The sequence below is a fragment of the Rhea pennata genome, chromosome 10 (assembly GCF_028389875.1).
Source record: "Rhea pennata isolate bPtePen1 chromosome 10, bPtePen1.pri, whole genome shotgun sequence".
In the NCBI taxonomy this organism is placed as follows: domain Eukaryota; kingdom Metazoa; phylum Chordata; class Aves; order Rheiformes; family Rheidae; genus Rhea; species Rhea pennata.
In genome coordinates, this window is record NC_084672.1 from 4,400,990 (window position 1) to 4,420,275 (window position 19,286).

The window sequence follows — 19,286 nt, forward strand, 5'->3', positions numbered from 1 at the left end:
GATGTTCCTGCAGGTAAGGCATGAAGCTAGCTGTGAGCTGCAACCCAGGACTGCTCCTACACAGCAGCACAGACACAGGCTTTGTGCTTCTTTCCAGATGCTGAGCAGACCAGAACAGTCTGCTTGTTCCTAAAGGTGTTATGTTTCAGTCCAAGACCCCGCGAGGTGCCTTGCCTGTGCAGCAGCCTGACCGACGGTGAGCTGGAGGCACAGCGCTCACAAGCAGAGGTGCCCACGGCCAGGTTTGGAACCTGCTGAGCTGGACAAGCGCTTCCAGGAGAGACCCTTAAAAGAGGCAAGGTGTAAATTAGTGCACTCAGAGTAACCTCCATAGCTCAATTAATTATATTAAGTATATGCCTATAATTAATTTAATTTAACTGAGGTTTTCTTCTCTGCATTGCATGCCTGCTGTATCTAAGTCTTAAACTTGTTGGGCTGCATGGTATCCATGTAAGATTAGCCACTCCATTTGCCAAAGAGAGCTTTATTCAGTCAGATTTGACTTGTAATTCTGATTTTAACATAGGAGTAATTTTACTGAAGTCAGCTGTATTACATTAGTGCAAAACCAGAGCAAAGCTCAGCATTTGTAAGTTATCTGCAATAAAGGCATCGTAATTTCTGTAATGCCACACAGAAACCTATGCATCTAATTACCTCCCAAAAATGTTTTAAATAAGGACAGTTTTTGCTTCACTGGTATTCTGAGGTGAGTAACTAAGGTGCTGGAAAGGCACAAATTTTTCACACTTCCTATTGCTAGCATGCAGATGCCTGCAAAAAACATGCAAGAAAATACGTTTCCTTCAAAAGAGTGTAACAGTTTGCATGTTGATGACAGGAATTTATGAGGGGTCTCGATCAGATTTTTCTGCTAATGTGAAGAGCTCATTTTCCTTTAAAATCACTAGATTCCATCACTGGAGAAAATATATCAGCAAATTACTTCCTCAGTCAATAAAATAAGCTTTTGAACCAAAACCATGACGTCTTTTGACATTGTCAAGCCATGGAAGCATTTAAAAAAAAAGAAAGGAGGAAAAAAATACCAGTTAGAAAAGCAACTTAAAATGCAATGTTCTGAACATGGATGCAGTTTGCTACAGCTGTGTTGCCAGTGTTGCATTAGGAAACAGCAAAATAAGGATAGAAAGGCACAGACTCATCTTTGTTAATAATTCAGCAGTATCAGAAATATCTGCAGAGTCCTGGTGCTTCACAGTACCGTATCGGAGCCTTCCCGTATGTATACTAAACTAAATCAACAGTAGCAGATTCATACTAAGAAGCAGATGCTCAGGTAGGGTTACCTGTACTGTACTTGGTGTTAGGAGTGTAGTTCAATACTTGCAAGGGTCCCCTCCTCCATCCTTTATTAACTGTTCTTCGTTCTACATTTTTCTTGTTAATGGCCCACACGGCCAAGAAAACAGGTCAGTGATTTCACTGTGTCTTGCTTTTATTAATCCCCAATTGTGGATCAAGTCAGAAGCAATCATGGCCCTGGTGATTTATGGATTGTCCTGATAAACCTGGACAGTCGGAGACCGTCAGATGCCAGCCCGAGCAGCTGCAGCCCAAACCTTAGTTCAGACCCAAACGAGCAAAGTGTGCGTGGACGTGTGTAAGGGCCCGTGGACGTGTGTAAGGGCCTGGGGAGTCTGTGTGTGCAGAGGGGTTCATTGAATAGCAGCACAACAGAGGCTGGTGCTGCTTTTTGCAAGCTGCACATAAGCTATTAGTTTCACACGTGCAGAAAGCAGACTATCACTGAGTGATCTGAAATCCAGACGACAGGTTTTATTGCAAAGCGTGGATGGCTGCTTAAAGAGAAACAAAGAAAATAACACAGAATACATGCGAAATGGGAACACTTTCAAAGTGAGCCTGAAAAGAGAGGAACAAAGCAGAGAGGATAAAGAAAAGAGCAATTCTGGATCTGAGCAAGACTTAGAGGAACTGCAGGGGCCAGAGAGGAAGAGGGAGCCCTCGTCTGGTTTATACTATCTTCGGAGAGCCCCAGACAAGCCCTTCAGAAAAATTCTGATTTTCTATCGCATTGTGATTAACCCTTGATGCTCCCTGGGGAAGAGCTTGCATCAGTGTGGGTGGTGGATGGTGCCCAACATCATGGACGTCACGGACAGATCACTACGTCCTGTTCAACGAAAGTTAACAGACTTTCTTAGTTCTCTTGTCTTGTACATCAACATAAATCAGCACTTACTCTTCCTGAAATCCAGGGGACATACGACCATTATATTGGTTAAGTGGGTATAAAGAGAGAACCTATTCAGTTCTCTTATAGACCTCGGTTGCTCACGGCTTTGCTGGGAGTAGATTTCTTGCTGAAGTGAGAACTGGTATAATATTTTAAGGAAAAATAAGAGGGGACAGAGCAGCACTCAATGAATGATTATCCATTCCGCCGTTTCCCTGTTCAGGCCTGGTAAAACATACATCTGCTGCTTGAATCTTAGCTCAAGAAAAAAGGAATATTGTGAAGCCCTGTAGTTCAAAAATGTTGTGTATTTAAAGCAGTAAATTCTCACAGGGACTGTGATCCTCTTGCAGCAGAGAGTTACTGCAGACAAACTGCTGGGAGGGAGAGCAGTCTCGTTTTTGGGGAATGCCATGGCAGCAGGTACCTGGGGGTCCCGTGGCTAGAAGCAGACCATGCATGTTTTGCTGCTGCAGTGCTATGGCCTTTTCTCCAGAACCAGAGAATGGATTTGGTGCTTCTCAGTATCCTGCTTGAAATGACATTGCCAAGAGCCATCCAGGTCTTACTTCGGATCCGTTAGAGTAGTATGCCAGGTGCCTGGGAGTAAGAAATGGGAAAGGCTTTTCCATGAACTAGCACAGAGTTGTTCCCTACAGAATTTTTTATGGACATTCAGAAAAAAGTCCTGAGCTGCTTTAATTTCCCATAAAACACAGGAAGCGAATCGGCAGTGTAAGTGCCTATGAAGGCGAAAAAGAACTGGAACGAGTCTTTCTTCAGTTCTTTCAGCTTGATAATGAAGGCTTGAAAGGCTGTAAATTGGGCTACTCTGTTTTGTTTTTAAGACTTTAATTCTTTCTGTGTTAGGAATACAAATCCCATCCAGGCTGGACAACTTTCTGGACGGACTGAAAAGAGGTCAGGATATATCGGGGTCACCAGAGAACACCGCGGATTTGTCTATCCAGGGGTTTTTAAACCTCAGCGACTGATTACCCATTGCGCTCTGTTACAGGACATGTCTGAGCATGGTCTACTGGACACAGCACATGTTTCTTCCAGGACGTGAGTGCAAGCAGATGTCCTGCTCAGCCCGTATGACTGCACGAATGAGCTGGAATTACTTGCAATCAATTGCCTTCAGTAAATACTTCTGTGTTTCCATGTTCACATTTTGTGTAGACAGATCCTGAGAAGGGAAGTGATTTTGAGTCTGATTATTTAAAGTTTTTTTGATTTTCTTAACAGCTGTTTCATCCCAACAGTTGGGAGAAAAGCTTCTTTTGTTAAGGACTCTTCAGGGATCTTCCAGATGCAGAATGAAGCTATTTCCCATCTACATTTCCTGGAGTCCTTCTGTGAGATCAAGGGCAAATTATTCCTGATATTTTGAAAGTTAAAAAAAAAAAAAAAAAAGTAGTAAATGGCATTTAAAGAGAAATAAGCCAAGCCAGACTTAGCTCTGTCAACAAAGTCTGGCTGTTTTCCCCACCTTACCAGATCACCTCGGCAGTTTTATTTCCCAGGTTTGAGCAGGTTACCCCGAGTAACCTGTGTTTGTTTGACAAAGCGCTTATTGCTCCTTGTAACTTTTGAACCTCAGTAGTCACAGAGAGATTATAAACGCTTGAAGAAATAACGCAGACGCTTGGGAATTTCTCCTTCCTCGCCGGAGCGAGCCGGCGGACCAGCCTGACCCGGGGAGCGGTGCGAGGGAAGAAGCGACGTGCTTTTAGGGGCGAAGGCGGCAGCAGCAGCGACTCCTTCGCTCCCGCGGCCGGCCGCCCCACGGAAGCCTGGCGCGCGGGTCCGCTTGGGAGACTTGTCCCGGGCCCCTTTGTTAAACGAAAGGCCGGAGTTAGGCCGGGCCAAGGCAGAGAAAGCAGCTCCCAGCCCCGGTTGGGCCGGGCCTGGGCGCGGGGGCCAAATCAGCACCAGTGCTCCCGGGCCTGGCGCTGACAGTGAAAAAAAAAAAATATATATATATATATATATATATATATATATATGTACGTACGTATGTATGTAGGTGTGTGTGTGTATATATGTATGTGTGTGTATATATATGCTATATTATATATATACACACACACACACACTATATATATGCTATACATATATTCTTCATACATTGATAATAAATAATATGTATTATAATCATATCCTATCCTGTTATATTTATATAGGGTATAGGCTATATATATAAATATATTGCTAATATAATAGTTTATACAATATTGATTACATAATATTATTCATATAATAATTTATGTGCGCAGTATATCTCATTAGGCTGCACGTAGGCTGTTTGCATCGCTACCCTGTTACTAATGTGATAATCCGGATACCGCGGCCGCGAGGGGCCGTGCGGGCTCGCGGCCCTCCAGAGCCGCCCCGGCGCCGCCCTCGCCCGCTTCTCATTGGCCAGGCAGCGCGGAGGTCCCGCCTTCCGGCGCCGCCGGCCAATGGGCGGGGAGCAGCGCGGGCAGGCGGGGTGAGTTGCTGCGTGCGGCCGAGGGCCGGAGAGCGGCGGGTCAGTGGGGGGGGGGGGGGGGGGCCGGGGGCTCCCGGGGCTTCCCGGGGCGGGGGCCCCCGCGCGAGCGGCGGGCGCGGCGCTGAGGGGGCGCGGCGGGGCGGCGCCGTGAGGGGCCCGGGGCGAGGCCGCGCTTCCCTCAGGGGGTGCTGGGGGGGTGGGGAGGCCCCGGCGCGGCCCCGGCCCCGGCCCCGGCCCCGGCCCCGGCCCCGGCCCCGGCGCGGCCCGCGAAGGCAAAGCCGACGGCGCGGCGCTGAGCGCGGGGAGCCGGGGCGCTCAGGGCCGGCCTCCCCACGCCCCCGGCGGCCCCGGCCGGGGCCTCTCGCGGTTTGCTCGCCTGTTTCCCCGCGGAACCGGAGCCGCCTCCTCGCACGGCCCTTGCTGGGCTGGTTCTCCACAGCTGTAGGAAGCGTCGCTCAAACCGTGCGGCACAGTCGCGTTGCACAGGGGCCACAGGTAGGCAGGGAAAAAAAAAAAAAGACGTGAAAATAACATACCCCGGGTTGAAGTTGGTGCGTGCAACTTCTGCAGTGTTTCTCCGTCACGGCTGAAGGGAGGCCGGGTTTGGATAGGCCCCTGAGGAGGTCGGGGTGCTGGGAAAGCTCTGCTTTACCTCTGCGTCTGGGTAACGCGCGCACCCGCTGACCGTACGTTGTGCGAGTGCTGAGCTTTGCATCGCGCGGCTGCCGTGCTTGGTCTGTCCTGCCAGATCTTACACACTGGGAAATAAACACCGGTACTAAGGAAAACTGAAACGTCTGCTCTTTGCTTCAGGTGCTGGTATAAAAGATGAGGCTGAATGAGAGCCGAACAAGATCCTTTCAGGCTCCTGTCACCATCCACAATTACCCAGGCAACCAGGTATACGTGTTTCAAAATGGCCACTCGGACACAGAAGAGTCGTCAGAGGAAGAACTTAACGTTACAGAGCTGCGACCCAGGGGCAAAGAGCAGCAGCGGTGCAGCGCTGCCCGGGACAAAGTCGGAGATGTGGTGCTTCTGGAACGGGAGATCACGCAGGACGACAATCTTAACAAGCTAGCCCTGCAGTATGGTTGTAAAGTGAGTGCTCTCTCTACTCGACAGTGCTGCTCCTATCGTTTTTCATGTTGCTCTTATTCTGTGTTTGCCTGTTTTGTTTTAGTTACTTTAAAAATATTTACATGTACTTTGATTCCCCAGATTACAGAAAGGCTTGCTGGTGTTTGATAGTGTAATACTGGAAAGTCCTTGTGTGTTTCATGAACGATAAACGTCTGGGTAAAACTGAGCTGTAGGAGAGCACAGAAAAGCTCCTCCAGTAACAGCCTAAGAAGATGTAGTTAACCCCACACTCCATGTGACCTAGTTTCTGTATAGTTTGGATGACTAAGTGCAGCTTAGCAGTCATAATTTGTACTCGCTTTTTACTTAAGTGAGGGCAGAGAGTAGGAAACTGAGGATAGAAATGAGGGTAAGAGCCCTGCTCTCAAGGAGTGTAATTTTTGAAGCAAATTGAAGGTATTAGCTTACATATTGCAGAGAATGTTTGAGTCTAAAAGCGGTGAATTTAGAGAGGGAGAGATGCCAAAGTCTGGGTTCTGTTTACACATGTGAGTTTTTATTTCCTGTAGTACCTAGAAATGTATGTGGTTCGGCCATTGGCAGGCAAAAAAGAGAGAGTACACAGGGCGAGTTTTCTCTGGAGATGGAACACATTAAAAAAGATGCATTTCCTTTTTACCAAAGCAGAGTTCTATAGAAAAACTATTGAAAATTTTAATTACTTGATCTGAACGTCAAAAGTACCCTCTTGTTTAGCAGTTTAAAAAAAAAAAAAAAAAAAGTTCCATGTTGCAAAGCATTGGACAATGACTTCGATGGCGCAAACTAGGTACTGGCTGAATTGCAGTACTGGTGCAATCTGTTTGTCTTGCTTAATAACGCAGCTGTGAAGAGCAGCTAAAGCAAGAAAACTTAGAGGAATTGTGACAATTCCTCCCCTCCCACTCTTTTTTTTTAAAAAAAAAAAAAAAAAAAAAAAAGGCCTTTAATTTCTGCTGATGAGCCTGATGCTTGTGGCAAAAACAAGTTTAGCCAGGCTTGAATAGGCTTTGATTGGCACCGCTAGAGCACGTGAACTTGGAGCTACACCAGATTACTCCGCAGTAACTATGCACTCATCCTCAAGCACCAGCAACTGCATAGCTGTGACAGTTGTGCTAGATCTCAGCTGTTCAATGAACAGGCAGGAGGAAGATCCTGAATAACTTCTTTGGTTTATGTTACGAAAAAAATATCCAACCGTGCTGTCTATCAACACTAACTCAGGAGAATTCAGTCCTGCCTCTGCCCAGACTGTTCCTCTCCAGAGCCCTTTGGCCCCAGCAGGCCCTGCCGAAGGCTGCTGGGCTTATCCAGCGGGAAAGGTAAGCTGCAGTGGGAAAGGTAAGCTGATGGGGAGGGACCAGGTAGTTTAGCTTTCTCCTCCCACAGGAAAAACTCGCCTCCTTCCCTCCCAGAAAGGGCACTTCTGACTTGTTACGTTGAAGAGGTACAGAAATCCCCACTATGGGGCACTTGCATATTTGTCTATTTGCAGATTGGCACTCAAAGTTTGGTGTATTTTGTTTTGCTTGCACAATTATCAGCTCTTGGAAGGCTACCAGAACATTAGCAAGGAAGATTTGTAGGTGCAAATATATGTGACCTTGTTTTAGAAACAACAAAATAAAAGAAACACACGCACCCCCTTCCTCTGACCCCTCTGAAAAAAACATGGTGATATCCTCTTTGAAATCATGAGAATTTTTCATTGATTTCAGAGTCGTCAGGGCCTATGGACAGAGTTGCTAAAATAGTACAACAAATAGCTTTGCATGTGTTAAAATGACAGGCATGCAAGACACTTTAAACTGATTTTTGCTCTTGATCAGTTATAATCGTGGACTGCTTTTTGGCATTTTTCTCAGCTGGGACAACAGCAGCTCATTGCAGCCAAAAACAAGTACAAAAAATAAGCTGCAACAGCTTGTGCAACCTAGCTCTTGCATTCTTCTCATCAACTTTGTTTATTGCTTTTGCCCAAGTGCTGCTCCGCATTCTGTTCCTAGAGCCTTCGTATGATATTACAGCATTTGACTGCAGACACTGCGGGGGATATTTTCTTTTCCAATAATCTGTTTAGACTGGAAACAAGACAAAAAAAATTGAAGCACCACCTCAGTTAGGAGACCTTGGGTCGGATTGTTCTTTCGTAACTAAATCATTATGTAGAGCTTATGTCCTGGCATTATGTTGGGGCAAGGCATAAGGGGTCTGATGATCCAGCTGCTGAGTGCTGAGGATTCTTTTAACTTCAGAGGGCACCAAGAACACGCTTACTGCAGTATGTCAGTCCCTGGAGTGTTCCCATCATGATTAAACCTTCCTATTTTCAGATTTCTCAAGCTTTGCACAGTAAACATGAGGTTTGGGCATCCAGCTCCCCTTCAGTGATGTTATGCTTCCCTGCTGTGGAGCAGTGGACTTGCTGCCTTTCAAGGATCGTACTTGTTAGATAGACTTGATAAATGGTTTGCTAACAGTCCACATGGACTTCGGTGGAGATCCACAGAGAGCTGCAGCTCTGGAGCCAGAGGAATGTGGTGCTGCTCAGTCATCACTGCATCATCAGTCTTGTGGCCCAGTGCTGTGGGAGCCGCTGCAGGGGAGGACTGTCTTTCCCTTGTCACCTGTCTGTGCTGATGGAGAGGTTGCATCTGCCTGCTGGGGTCAGCTAGCTGCAAGTAGCCGTTGATCATTCACTGCAGTGACAAAGATGTTCAAGCTCCTGTAGTAGCTGCTTGAAAATTGCCATAGGGCTCCTTTCTGCTGTATTCACATGCCATCTTTTAAAAGCAGCTCTTTGTCCTGAGCTGTCAAAGAAGTTGCAGCTGATGGCACGTACTGATTTGTTTGGGAAGTATGTTTGCTTTTTTTTTTTCTTTTAATTCCTCTCATAACTTCATTAGTTTCATCTGTAGCCTCAGGCTTGTGAGTATGCAGTGAATGCAGTTGAGCAGTTGATGCAGTAATTTACTAAATTTCTAAAAGAACAATCTAAATTTCTTCTGAAAGTGCAATCCTTGGTATTGTCTCTCTTCTGTGTGATATGCAGAAGGTGGTTAACCTATTAATGTTGCTTTTTTTCCTTGATTTGGAATCCTGCTGTTTTTTCTGTTTTTCTTCCTCCAGCTCTTTCCTTGAAGTTGTTTCATGTCTTCTTGATTCTCTGAGAGCTCCTTGTGCATGTGATGGTACTGTTCTCCTTTGATAGAAGATTTTAGGACAACTGAGAAGCTCATGTACTTATTTATTCAGCGGTTATTAGAGTGCATTATTTTAAGCTGGCTCCTCTCTATGTAACATTAAATAAAAGACACTGCTTTCTTATCTTTGTCTTTTTTTTTGTAGCCAGCTGTCTGTATGATCTGTACTGTATGCATGTTGTGTTCTTTTTTGCAGTTTTTGTCACTATTTGCATTACCAAACTAGGTAGGAGTAGTGGTCAGATAGGGACCCGGTGTGGTGGTGGAGATGGTGCGCACTAACAACCAAAGATGGTCCCAGATGCTCAGGGCTAATTGGCTTAAGCATGTCTTCAGCAGGGATGTTTGCCAACTGCCGAGAAATTATTTAAAAAAAAAAAAAGTGTTTCTAGAACCTGCATGTGTTTTCCAGAGTACAGTCTGTCTAAATTTAAGTGTTTTCCCTCCTTTTAGGGAGTGGAGGAGGTCTCTGGTCACCTCAAAGCTAACTATGTCCTGCTGTCAGAAGATCTGTTCATGCAGTGCCTGGCAGTGCTGCTGCTCTCTTTTCAGAAAAATGTTAAACTTAATTGCTATGCCAGGGAGGGTTTCCTACCCCCTCAACAATAACCCTGTAATTCCACTGACAGCCCTGTGTCCAGAGTTCTTCTGTGCTCGGATACGTGTAAGAGGTGGCTCACGCGTATGGGAAGCGCCGGCACGGCAGTGCCCCGCGCGGGGCTGCGTGTCCCACCCCGGCAGGTTTTGCCTCGCAGTGTCAAGGGCAGGCAGAGGTGGTGCAGAGTTGCCTTGTAAAATGTTGCAAGTTGCTCACTGTTAATGATCTGTAAAATCCAGCTCCGATAAAGATTCTAATGAACATTTTGCTTTCTGAGACAAATGTAATTTTCTTATGTGAATTAGTGCTCCAATCTTTAAACTTGATGCTCTCAGTGAACGTATATTTACTGTGCGGTTTATCAGCTTACATGTTCCCAGAGCCACAGGGTCAGTACTGGAGGAGAGGGGTCATAACATGAGTTTGGGCTCCTCTTAATTTTTCTCTACCTGTTACAACGATAGAGGGATGGTACTTGGAAACATGAATGAAGTGCGCTCACATCAGTGTGAGCTTTCCTGCTTTATTCTGGGCTGTAATCTTGCTTTCAAAACGACAGTATGCTCCAAAGAAGGCGCATGCTGTCTCAGCCCATTCCAAGATCCCTTTCCTAGCGGGAGAGCAGATAAATGCACCTTCAGAGAGGTACTGTGTTTTGTGGGTTTTGCTTGTTCATACTGTTGTCTTCTCACCTGCAACACTTACAGAATGTTTAAGGTATGGAAAATATTTTAGAAAGGTTCCATCCTAAAAGACTTTTCTTGGTTTCTAATCTGAGTTAAGGCAAGTAGGAGAAGAGCGAAGAAAGAGCAAGGAGAAACAAGGCTAAGAGAAATATAGGAGAGATGAGGGCACTGCAGGAGGTTATAAACTGATTTAATAGGGGACCTGCAAGATCTGTAGGATCCCTGTAATTGCTGAAAAATCTCTGTCTGCAGAATACTAAGACGCTTGTGACAAGAGCTGGTGTTTATTTTCAGGATGCTGTTTTCATCTTGGCTTTTCTTGGTGGTGTTTCTGTTTCAATACTACTAAAAGTTTGAGTTGTCTTAAACTAATACTCTTACCCTTTTTGGATCCTGTAGGTCGCAGATATCAAACGTGTCAACAACTTCATCAGGGAGCAGGATTTGTATGCGTTGAAGTCCATCAAGATCCCCGTGAAGACCCACGGGCTGTTAACAGAAAACAGCCAAGAATTAAGGCCTCCCCAGACTGCGCGCTCCCAGGCTGGCCTGACGCTTGTGGACATACCTGAGTCTGATGATGGTGCTGCAGCCAGCAGCTGTACTGAAAGCAGATACCTGAATGACTACTTTAAGGGGATTGACAAGAGTATTCAGGATGCAGTACAGGCAGAAGTCCAGCTAAGTGCAGAGTATTGCATAGAAGCACTGGAGAGGCCGTTGCTCAAGTCGGGGAAGCAGGAGACCAGTCATGGTGCGGACTGTGGAATCCAGTGGTGGAATGCAGTTTTCATTATGCTTCTGATAGGAATTGTCCTGCCAGTATTTTATATCACCTATTTTAAAACACAAGAGAATGGCACAACAGCCCATACCTCCAACACAACACTAACCTCAAATATTTCAGCAGATGGATTAGAAGGGAAATTGCCACAAAACTTAGTTGTAGAAAAAATCCCCAAGGGGGGATCAAGCCAAGTAGAGCCTCCCCTCCCAGTACTGAAGTCCATAAACCAGTGACTCTGGCTGTAGTGGAGTCGGGGGATAATGATACAGTAGATTTGACTTTCTTTTTTTTTTTTTGTTGTTTTTTAAAGTAGATGATGTAATCCTGAACTTGACTGAACCTGAGGTGATATGACTTTATGGAAGAATAAGGATGCTTTGTTGCTTACAAAGATCAACAGAGAGCTGGTTTTGCATTCATGAACTCTGTCGAGGGAAAATATTTTGCAGCAGTTTATTCTCCTGTTTGCTTCAGGTATTTCTTAAGAATGGTCTTGCCTAAGAATCTGAACCCTTTGCTGCTGTGTTAAAGAATACAGTATTCATGTGATGGGGAAGTTATGGGCTGTGTGCACTTTGAGAAAATACTTTTTGCATAAAGTGAAAAGCAGGGACTTTTTCTTCTCTGAATTGACGTTTTTATCTTTGGTACACCGTGGCAGTCTTGGCATACTTAGCCTCGAAAAGGTGACTTCTAGGTTGTTAGACTAGGTGCACCATGCTAGTATTAAAACAGCACGAGGAAGCTGACGTACATTCACCGTTTCATCCTTTTGAGTGCGTGTTTAAGCTGTGTTTATTAATCAGGATGATTCCAGCTTACTAGTGAGTTGGGTGTTAACCAGACATTTTTTTTCTAGGTGAAATTCTTCAGCAAGTTCTCTTGAAATCAAGTATTTGCAGACAAAACTTGTCGGTGCAGAATCTATGCTTCTGCCAGATGACTGCTCCTGGTAGAGTAGTGGCTGTGAGGGACAGCAGATGTCACAACAGTATTAGAGGATGATTCGCTGAGGACAGTGTTCGGCCTGTGGTGTGCAGTCCGCGGGAGGTAAAGGCTCGCCTCTTGGTGGGAAGCCTGCCCTCTTTTTTTTTTCTTCTAAAGTATTCATAAGTAAGTGCACATCTCAAGCACTACGTTTCAGTCACAGACTTAAATTTCCTTGTTTGTAACTCTGCAAGTGGGAGAGAATCGCTAACAGTGAGTCGAATCTTGGGAAGGAAGCCCTACATCATTAGTTAGGCTGTCACAGATAGATAGATGTGTAAATCCTAGGTAGGATGGGGGCTGCGAAGCTCTGTGTGTGTATGTATGTGTGTTAGACATTTCTGTGAACTGCTGCTGTTTGTTTGCATTAAAAAGCTTTTGAGTGACTAGGTGAGACTCGCGCGACTTCGGTGGCTTGCAGTAGTGTTCTGCAAGATGTCTCTGTGCTTACTGTGTATGCTGGTTAAAAAGATTCATTAAAGGGCAAGCGCTAAAAGTGGAAAATAAGGCTTTGGGGAGTTTAGCTGCAAAGACTTTATTTCAGCAAATTCAGGGACTGCACATGGAGTCTCTCCTATGGCTGAACACTAAGGTATTTTAGAGCACACCTCTCTTAAAGAAAGAGGCTCTATTTGGCTACTTTATCAGCTTTTAGTAAACCTTAAGGACACTAAGGCCTTTCCTAGAACACTTACTTACGTGCACTGTACGCTTTGCTGCTATCGGTTTTGTTTCGGTTCCCTGTCCCCCCTCTTCTTTCCTGAAAGTCAGGGCAGAGGTAATTGGTTTGAAGCAGTTGTTGTTTTCTGCCCTGTCTTTGTCCTGTGTTAGCTTCCTTGTAGCCCATTTGCCATCTTTCCACCAAGTTCAACAAGCTGCCTGCTGGGGTGGGAGGGGGAAAAAAGAAAGGGGGGGGGGGGGGGAAGGGGCATACAGAGCAGGTAAGGGGAAGAAAGGGGAAGGTCGTGGTGGTGCAGCTTCCCGAAACAGCCCGCTGCGAAGGCGGGCAGGCCCCTCACCAGCCTTTCGCTAGAGGGCACTGGCGCAGCGTGGGTGCCGCCGCAGGGTGCGGCAGGGTGCCGGGACGCTGGGCTGCGGGTAACGCTACGCGCAGCAGACTTAGGAGGTGCTCAGTTGTGGGTGCTTTTGTTGATGTGGGGTGGTTTTTTTGTTTTTTTGTTTGTTTGTTTGGTGTTTTGGAAGGCCTTAAGTGGACAGTGTTGGCCGAGGTGCCGAGTGTGGTGATCTGAGAGGTGGCTGAACTAATGCAGGGTCTTCCTGGCCTGAGGAAGAACAGAAAAATGTATTGCTCTGTAGGAGGAACGTGGTTGGGGGTTGGCAGCTTCGGTGGCACGGTGTGGTACACAAAGCGAGCGGAACCTTACGGTGTTAAACAAATAACCTGTTCTTCCTGCAGCCTTTATAAAGCTCTCAGGATCCAGGAGTGCACAGGAAAAAAAAAAAAAAAAAAAAAAAAAAAAAACTCTTGGCAACAAGAAACCTTAAAAGAGCTGTTGGGGGGGGGGGGGGGGGGGATACATTTCTTCTGTGAAGGAAAAGCAGCCCTCTTTCTTTGTTCTGTGGGAGGTTGTTACATTTTTAATTAAAGCAAAATGAAATAAAAGCACAACAAGCGCTACCCACCCTACCCTGTGTTTGTCTCTGTTACCATGTTATATTTTACAGCTGCATAGCAGTCCTTAAAAAGATCAGTGTCCTACAACAGCTCAACTTGGCCCTAGAAGAGCAAGAACATTTTCTGTAGCGGGTTTGTGTCTCACCACACACAGAGTTCTCCTGCCGTGGGAAGCGGGGCTGGTGGTGGTGGTGGTGGTGGTGGTGGGTCTAGTTCCTTATTTCTAGTCGCAGCCGCCTCGCCGGGCACCAGGCTTCGGCGCTGCCGGGGGACGTGGTGTCGGGAACAGCAGCGCCAGGAGCTGAGGGGCAGAGGATGAACCTCCAGAGGCAGCAAGGAGAACCGCGAAGGCTGGTCCTGGAGGGGGCAGGGGGTAAGTACCTGCCTTCTGCTCAGGTTTTCGCTAAGTTTTTGTAAGTGTTTTGTGATCGGCTTTTATAGCTTTGCCTCAATTCTCATGTCTGAATATTGTAATTACACATTAAAAAAAAAAAAAAAAATCTTGGTTAAACAGAAGCAATGTGTCTTTTAAAAGATACTCTTTAGAGCCAGTCTTTAAGTAAGTATTATTTCAGGTACCAGCAGGGAGGGAAGAGGACAGACCAAACAGAAGAACAGTATGCTCTGCAAATACGACCGAGTCTAGAGTACACAGTAAAAGCCAGTATCTTTACTTTAGTGAATGCAGGATACAAATATTTTACAACAACCTCTAGCATTTTCTTAACCATTTGATAAAAAGTTCACTAGAATATTTATTGTATATTGAAGAAAAACAACACATTCAGGGAAAAAAATTGAGATTAACTTATTTTTTTCTTAAAAGATTCATCTCAAGGATGGCAACAAAGTCCAGCTTGTGCCGCCAAACGGCTTATCATCATTAAACCGTGAACAGCTTCTTTGTGAACTGTTGACTACAAACATTTACCAAATACATAAATCTCTTTTAAAAAAGCCATTTTAAATATAGCAAAGCAGTGTTCTCTTGCACAGCAAAGTGAAGAAAGTTTCTACTAAGATTTAAATGTTTACATTTGTTAAGTCTTTCTTTCACATTCTAATTAAACTTCTTCCCATGATCAATTGTTAGGAGTCATTTTGTTCCTTATTTACTATGTATTTCTTGTGCGCACAGTAATTTGTACGTTTCTGATGCATTAGTGTCCTTTAAGTAAAAGGAAAGGCTAAAGCATTTTTCTCTGACGAATCCCTGATTACATACGTACTCTTAAATACTATCTGTGAGAGCTCAAAGATGGAGAGGTGATTTGTCACATTGGAAGATGAAAACCTTATGTCATTCAGACTTGAATGGGTTCAAACTAGAATTGGATCCACCTGCAACTTCATTCAGTATACTTACTTTAAAAAAAAGCATTCTTTTAACTGTTGAAATATCTGTGCTATGTCTTTTATTTTTTTTGTACAAAACACTTTTTTACAGTTTTTAAAAAAGTATGTTTCAAAGTTAGCTCTGCGTGTTATTAAAAATCAGAATTCCCATTTATTTAATGGCAAGAGATTTTCCCACAGGCAGGGGAGGGCGTCCTAAAGACTTAGTCTGTTAGAGGGTTTGGGGCAACATGTTAACAGTCTCAGTATCAATTCTTAAGAACGGATTTTTTTTTTGAACTAGTTGGTGCAATTTCATTATAAATGCTAACCTTTAACTTTTTTCTTTAAGAAAACAGTAATAGTACTGTTTAAAAACCTGCATAGAAATAAAGACTATTGTGATACAGTCAGCAAAGCCATCTTATAAGGCACACAAGAAAATAGACAGTAAATGTGAATGCAGAACTCCCACTCAGATGTACAGCAAAGTTCATATATGTGCATAATAATGAAAAAAATCACATAGCTTTTCAAAGCATTAAAAGGTTCTCTGAAGTGGTAAGTAAGTGAATTAAATCACTTTGGAATAGAGTTGGCATTAGCAAAAAAAAGAGACCGATTTCCTCTGTAGGGTTTTGTAAACTAGTAGCTAACACTGGCATAATGCAGAATGATTTGCAGCGCTAACAGTGTCTGAAACAAACAGGAACCCGTAAGTTTTAAAGCTGCTGTGACAACAGTCTGGTTTGCAGTCTGTCTGCAGTGACTTAGTTTTTCAGTCACATCTTAAGCAAGCAGCTGAGGCGAGAGCTGGCTGCACTGGGTTTCCATTTCTAACACTTCAGTATCAAGTAAGTTTTTTTTTTTTTAAATTATTATAAGGTAAAAAAAAATCTAAAAGCCCAAGCAAAAATTATTAAACAGCAGGGATAACCTTAAAGGGCTTTGGGTGAAAAAAAAACAGCACTGTGTTTTTTTTTTTTTTTCCCCCAAAATTAGAGCTACCAGCAGTAAGATCTGTATCTTTTCAGTGTGGTTCCCAGCAGGAAGGAATAGTTCACATGTGCAGGAGGATGAGAGACAGAGCAAGGATCTGAAAACATTAGATTTCTACAAGGTAAGAACACTTGCTAATACAAAACCGGTTACACCAAGGGAGGTTGGTGTAACCTCGTATACCAAGGTTTGGGGTTCTCAGCCACTCGCTGCACAAAGCCAGCTCTCAGCCGCTCGCAGGGCAGGCAGCATCAGCGTGACACGACACCGCCGCCAGCGGCCCTTGCAGCCGGCTGCGACGCAGCCACGTTGCGCAAGCCCCACGGACGGAAACGTCCTGCTAGCGCAGAAACCAACGAACAGGCCGAGAACGTTCGCTAGCTGGGTTTTGTAACACGACGGGCCTCAGGCCTCCTTGCTCTTTTTCAAGGAAGTAGCAAAGAGGAACAACCTAGTTCTGAGGCTGAGGTTTTATCCCAAACCACTTACCACTTAAAAAAACCCTTTTGTGCTCATCTGATATGTGTTATCTCCCTATCATGAGAAAGCAAGTCAAGTTTTTCCGCTTTTTTTTTCCTCCTCAAAAGAGGCAGTTTTAAAATGATGCCTTAAAATGTGTTGTAACAGATTTTTAGTATTTATGCAGGATGAACTTAACACCAGATTTTTTTTTTTGCCACTTTGCTATTTATATACATATATATAAAATGTATAATGAAGCTTAACCATACAGCACAGAGATTACAATTTAACGGCACACATTCACCACCAGTGAGGGGGACAACCCCTTTATACACCCTCTGAAAAATCTGGATAATAATATTAATAATAATTAAAATCCAAAGAAAGTACAGTATATTTAACAAAATAGTAAATATTAAACAGTGAATACTCTACTTAATAAGGACCTCGCCTTTTTTCAAGTTGGCGTCAATCCACAAAAATATACTTTTTAATCTGGTGAACGTACAATACATAGGTACTTACACCAAAGGTGATAATATATTTAAGATGCTATATACACAAAGAGTTTGGCTCAAATTTAAATTTACATATAAGTGTTCATGGCTTATTTTTCCCCCAAGGTTCCGCCTGCAAGTTTTTCCTTTTCATCTTTGAAAGCAAAAACTAGAAAGTCAAAATAAGATAAAACTATACTCTACAAAAAAGCTACAACATACAGCTTTGGCTTATATAAATAATTCATAGCAGAATGTGTTCAAAAGTACTGTATATAACTTTATATATAGTCTTCAATTCATTAGGGTATTGTTTTAATATAAAATATACATGAGCTAAAATCAGTTTCTATATTTTTCAAAGGTATGAACGTAAAAAGAAATTTGTCAAACATATTCCAATTATAACTTAATATATTAATTTTATTTTGTTAATGTTCTATCTTCTAGGCTAATATTTTCTGAATAGTTCATGCGAGTTCTCTATGTCTCTCTTTCACTTTTATTAAAAAAATCACTTCTTTGACCCAATACATTTTTTTTTTTTTGCACGTGCAAAACAAGATTTTGTTTTGTGTTTTTTATAGCATCAGCCCTTCTCCATGCACCCTCTGCAATAGAGACCCATGCCAGGTTGGGTAATATAAAGGTCATTTTATGTACAGTATTGCTTTCTTCTTCCTGCTTTTCTACTGCTCTGCTGCTACAAAGCATTATTTCTTAACTACAAGTAACCATACAGCTTTAATAAAACACACAGGGACATTACTACAGGCGAGCCCTCTTGGTTTCTGCAATCTAGTGTGGTAGGATTATAATACGGGTACAACGTTTCTTTGCAAAACAGGTTATATTATTAAAACAACAAGTCCAGGTAAGTGCCAGACTAGATCAATACCTATAGGATTGTTCTGTTACATTTTTACCATGGGACATCTGCAGCTATACAAGAAGTTTGTAATAAGTGCCTGATGATTTTGTGTATGCTACACACACTAGCACATATATATGCATGTTAAGATATATATATGCATGTATGTATATACATATAAATATACTTATTTCACGTCCTTATTTATAAATTTAGATATGTCAGGACAGTTCGTTTTGAAAACACAAAACTGAAGAGGCAGCACTGCAAGTTTATGTCACCCATGTGTCCATCCTCATTCGTTTTACTGATGGACTCTCTCTATCTTCTGAATTTGGTGGCCTTCCCAGCACAACAGGTGAATGGAAATCACTTCTGGGGTCTTCCCGATCACTGCCGTCGTAGGAACTGCTGGAGCTGCTGAGGCTGTCGACAGGAGAGCGACCCATCTCCTGCCGTGACTGCTGCTGCTGCTGCTGCGGCGGCGGTGGTGGTGGTTGCTGCTGCTGCGGTGGCGGCGGCGGCTGCTGCTGCTGCTGTTGTTGTGGGAACCCGGAGGGAGTTACACGGTCCCGGGGAGGTGAAATTGGTTCAGATTTTATGTTGATGTTTTGGTTGGTATTAATGGATAAATTTGAACCCTGAGATAGCTGGCTGCCGCTACTGTGAAAAAGAAAACCAAGGGAAAAAATAAGAAAACAACAGGAGAAAGGGGAAAAAAAAGTGACAATTCATGTGTCTATATGACGGTTTAGTCTTCCAGCTCCACACCCTCAAAATGAGTATGTAAATAAATGCAACTTACTTCAGCAAGGAAACAAAGCTGAAAAAGCATCAATTAAAGGTCTGAATTGTATTTATAAAACAAGCAGAAATATTTTGTATTTCCAAACATTTAAGATAGTCATGGAGGCATCTTCTTTGTAAGAAGATGGGTCTGAAAGGATGCAGCTTGTTGGACCAAGTAGAACTGAATTTCAAACAGGATTAAAAAAAACCCATCATTACTCCTGCAACAAACAAGCAAACTTGAAAGGCATTGCACACAGGGTAACAGAAATGAAATTAAAGTGCTAGTGTGCTGAGTATTTCACAGCGAAGATTATTCGACTTAGTCAAAGTGACAGAAGCTCCCACCTGCATGTAAGACCATAGTAATATCAAATTTACTTACACAAGAGAGCTGAGGGCTGCTGGACCTAGATGATGCTGCTGCCAGGCAGATACCTGCCCTAAAGATAGCATTCCTGGGGAGTTAAATCCCTGTAAGGCAGACAAGTCTGCACTAGTCAAGGAGTAATCTGAGAGGGAAAAAACAAAGAAAATAGTTAATACATTTTCTTATACATATCCACATATATAGAAATTTAAATACATCT

At 43.7% G+C, this 19,286-nt stretch overlaps 2 protein-coding genes and 1 long non-coding RNA gene across 24 annotated transcripts in view; 2 read left to right on the forward strand and 1 right to left on the reverse strand.

The window, feature by feature from the left end:
- The first annotated feature begins 302 nt into the window (after positions 1-302).
- Positions 303-3,397, forward strand: LOC134144765 (uncharacterized). The gene is made up of 2 exons (XR_009959482.1): positions 303-2,959; positions 3,095-3,397. It is a non-coding gene; the product is annotated as an uncharacterized LOC134144765 (long non-coding RNA).
- Positions 3,398-4,985: 1,588 nt separating this feature from the next.
- Positions 4,986-18,570, forward strand: LYSMD4 (LysM domain containing 4). 11 transcript variants are annotated; one of them, XR_009959376.1, is made up of 6 exons: positions 4,986-5,216; positions 5,535-5,822; positions 10,733-12,170; positions 13,794-14,116; positions 16,081-16,198; positions 18,124-18,570. XR_009959376.1 is itself a non-coding variant. In XM_062583379.1 (3 exons), exons 2-3 carry the CDS (start codon positions 5,550-5,552, stop codon positions 11,351-11,353), a joined length of 894 nt encoding a protein of 297 aa, XP_062439363.1. In that variant the 5' UTR covers positions 4,986-5,216; positions 5,535-5,549; the 3' UTR covers positions 11,354-12,498. The 11 variants fall into 11 exon arrangements, 1 of the variants encoding a protein (XP_062439363.1); XR_009959377.1 differs by lacking the exons at positions 16,081-16,198; positions 18,124-18,570 and adding an exon at positions 14,570-14,835 and having other exon boundaries at positions 13,794-13,875; positions 13,971-14,116; XR_009959378.1 differs by lacking the exons at positions 16,081-16,198; positions 18,124-18,570 and adding an exon at positions 14,570-14,835 and having other exon boundaries at positions 13,794-13,875; positions 13,977-14,116.
- MEF2A (myocyte enhancer factor 2A) overlaps positions 14,392-19,286 on the reverse strand; it is a 110,705-nt gene continuing 105,810 nt past the window's right edge. For all 12 annotated transcript variants that reach the window (XM_062583368.1, XM_062583370.1, XM_062583375.1 and 9 more), the window contains 2 exons: positions 19,082-19,208; positions 14,392-18,570 (listed from right to left, as the gene is read on the reverse strand). In XM_062583368.1, the coding sequence (XP_062439352.1) occupies positions 18,180-18,570; positions 19,082-19,208 (518 nt within the window). In that variant the 3' untranslated portion in view covers positions 14,392-18,179. The remainder of the gene's footprint in view (positions 18,571-19,081; positions 19,209-19,286) is intronic.

Coding starts and splice junctions, on each gene's coding strand:
- LYSMD4 (XM_062583379.1), top strand. CDS start 5,550: ATGAGGCTGAATGAGAGCCGAACAAGATCCTTTCAGGCTCCTGTCACC. Junction 5,823..10,732: donor CCCTGCAGTATGGTTGTAAA/GTGAGTGCTCTC, acceptor TGGATCCTGTAG/GTCGCAGATATCAAACGTGT.